The sequence below is a fragment of the Besnoitia besnoiti genome, chromosome III, assembly GCF_002563875.1.
Source record: "Besnoitia besnoiti strain Bb-Ger1 chromosome III, whole genome shotgun sequence".
Lineage (NCBI taxonomy): Eukaryota > Apicomplexa > Conoidasida > Eucoccidiorida > Sarcocystidae > Besnoitia > Besnoitia besnoiti.
Genome location: NC_042358.1, coordinates 540,338 through 542,925, shown reverse-complemented (window position 1 = coordinate 542,925; position 2,588 = coordinate 540,338). Strand labels below are relative to the sequence as shown.

The 2,588-nt window shown below is 59.4% G+C and overlaps 1 protein-coding gene across 1 annotated transcript; it reads right to left on the bottom strand.

Moving 5' to 3' along the window:
- Window positions 1–304: 304 nt before the first annotated feature.
- On the bottom strand, window positions 305–2,311 carry BESB_043960 (uncharacterized protein; the record flags this gene model as incomplete). The annotated part of the gene is made up of 4 exons (XM_029362847.1): window positions 305–457; window positions 872–1,236; window positions 1,474–1,843; window positions 2,264–2,311. 4 exons carry the CDS (start codon window positions 2,309–2,311, stop codon window positions 305–307), a joined length of 936 nt encoding a protein of 311 aa, XP_029220213.1.
- Window positions 2,312–2,588: the final 277 nt, after the last annotated feature.

Genomic DNA, 2,588 nt, shown 5'->3' with positions numbered 1-2,588 from the left:
GAGTAAAGAAGGGAAAAGGCGAACCTCGACTGAGCGCGAGAGGCAGACAGCCACCGGGACGCAGCCCAAAAGGTAAACGTGAAGGGGAGGCAGACACGCTACACGTACAGTTAAGCATAGAAGCGCGGACAAAGTAGAGGAGTAGGCGAAAAGGTGCCAATCGGCGCAGATTCCGAGAGAGACACGCGGCCTGGAGGACGCGCTCTCCTCCCGCTCCGAAGTCTCGAAGGCGCGACATGACGCCCAGCTTCTCCGCATGTTAAGAAATGACAAAGTGGCAACTGAGACGCTTTCAGGCCTCAAATTATGTTCTCTTCATGATTTTCTGCATCGTTCTTCGCTGCTTTTCCAGCGCCTGCTGATTCGAATCGACATTCTGATTGATTTCATCAAGAAGATCGTTCTGCTCCTGGAGCGCGCTGTTCATCTGAACGGCCCTGCCGTGTAGCTCCTCCAACTGAAAAAAACAAAGAATCAGAAAAAACGGACTCTGGAAGCCTCTCAACGCTGTATTTTCGCGCTGGGACGGAGTCATATGCCTTCTGCCCAATCCTCAGTTTCCCTCAGTCGCTCTAACCGGCCCAGGCACAAAGCACTCAACAGCCTAGAAAGAAACGCGCGACCGCGAGAGGTGAGAAAAGCGGTAGCGCGCCAACATGGCCTCTGCGAAGTCGAACCAATGCCTGAGATGATGCCCGAACGGCAAGGTCAGAAACGATTTCTTCTGCGCCTCTCCAGCGAATCACGGTGTCTGCTTTGCTGCGCTCGCTCCGCCGCGAGCTCGAGATGCCCAGGCCTCGGCTAGCAGCGCCGCCTCATGCGCCTCTCGCTTTCCGCAACAGCAGGGAGTGCGCCGTTTTCCTTTGCCTACCATGACGGAGAGCTTCTCAAGGCCGCCCTCCATGCGCGCGTCGAAGTCATCTGTGCGCGCGCGTTGAATCTGTGCGAGGCGCTGCTGTCTGGCGTGCGCGTCGGCCTCGTTTCCGTCCGCGCCCGTCCAGCCTCTGCGCGAGTCAAACGCAGGCGGCTTCGCCTCAGGCGCCTCCGCCTCAGGCGCCTTTGAACGCGCAGCACGATCCGCAGCCGCGCCGGCAGAGCGCTCGCGCGCGGCGGGCGGCGACGTGAAGAGCTGCGTAAAGGAACCCCACCAAGTCTTCATCCCCTTAAGGAGGTAGTCCGATGTCTGCAGGTTTTCGTGGATCTCCTCAGTCGTCTCCTTGATCCCGCGAAGTTGCTCTGCATGCGCACACGCACCGCCGAACGCGGAGGGATCCTATGCAGCAAGGCGTCGCGGCGGCGGGCGACGGGTTCACCACAAAAAAAAGTCCCGAAGTCAACGTGGGAGGAGGCCGCGCTGCGCGAGATTCGCCGCTGCGCGCGTTTGCGTCGAGGGCTGTTGGAGATAAAGCATGGAAAGGAGCTAGAGTCGCTCTCCGTGCTTTGCTATCGCAGGAAATGTTTCGGTTTTCTCACCGGACTGGGCGTCGAGCTGGACGGCGGTGCGCTGCGAGACTTCGTTCGTCCCCGCCACCACGCGAAGCGAAGACTGCAGACTGCTGAGGCACTCGCTCTCGAGCTCCCGCACGCGATCGCGCGTGTCTCGCGGCGCGTGCTGCAGCGTCTGCGCCTCTTCCCAGTAAAACGGAGAGGAAGAGGGACCGGCAGACGACGGCGGAGCGACATGCGAAGCGCCAGACATGTGCGCGTGGAACGACACCGAGGGATGCTGCTGAGGCGGCATTCTGCGCCACACGGGCGGGTGTACGTACACCTGAGAGGAAGATGAGCCGTACTGCGCCTCTACCGACCGACGTGGAGAATACGTGCGCGGCCGCTCGGCGCTCTGCGGAAATCCACACATCAGAGACCGACACTCTTTATCAAACGGGAGTCTAGCTCCGATCGGCGCGGCTTCACGACCTGCGGGGGCCCCGAAAGCACACAGAGGCTGAGCGATCGCCCAACGCGCAACATATGGCTCACGCGCTGCTACTTTTCTGGAGACAACTTCCAAACAACCAGCATCCGCGCATATGAATATACACACATTTATACACACGTATGTAGAGGTATAGGCACACTGAGCTCCCTCCGCTTCACGGAGCTCTCCCCGAATACATTCGCGAGATCCGAGATACAGCTGCGCGTCTGAAGCCCAGCGCCCCTCCACGTGAGCAGCGTTTCCATCCAAACGTCTCTGGATGCAGAAAATTGAGCCCTCGATGACGTGAAGCACACTGACATGGGTTTAACGCTCACTGACATAGAAGGAACTCCGGATAACTGCATCTACAGCGTCTGGACGCTTCATGTCTGTGCGAAAAAGCCGCACGCGTCTTTCACATGCGAACAAAACGCGCCTCGCTACACCACGCAAACTCTGGCCTTCCTCCGGCCTGCTTTGCCAACACTGCCGGAGTTCCGCTGAACGCGTCCGCTACTTCAAAGATCAGAGTTCCACCGCCGCAGTGCAGGTCGTTTGCACAAGAAAACCCCCCGAAAACTCGCGACGTCTCACTCGGTCCGTGCCACGCTCTGGAGGCGGCCAGGCGCCCTCTCGCCAGCTGCGAGTCATTTCGGCATCTGTG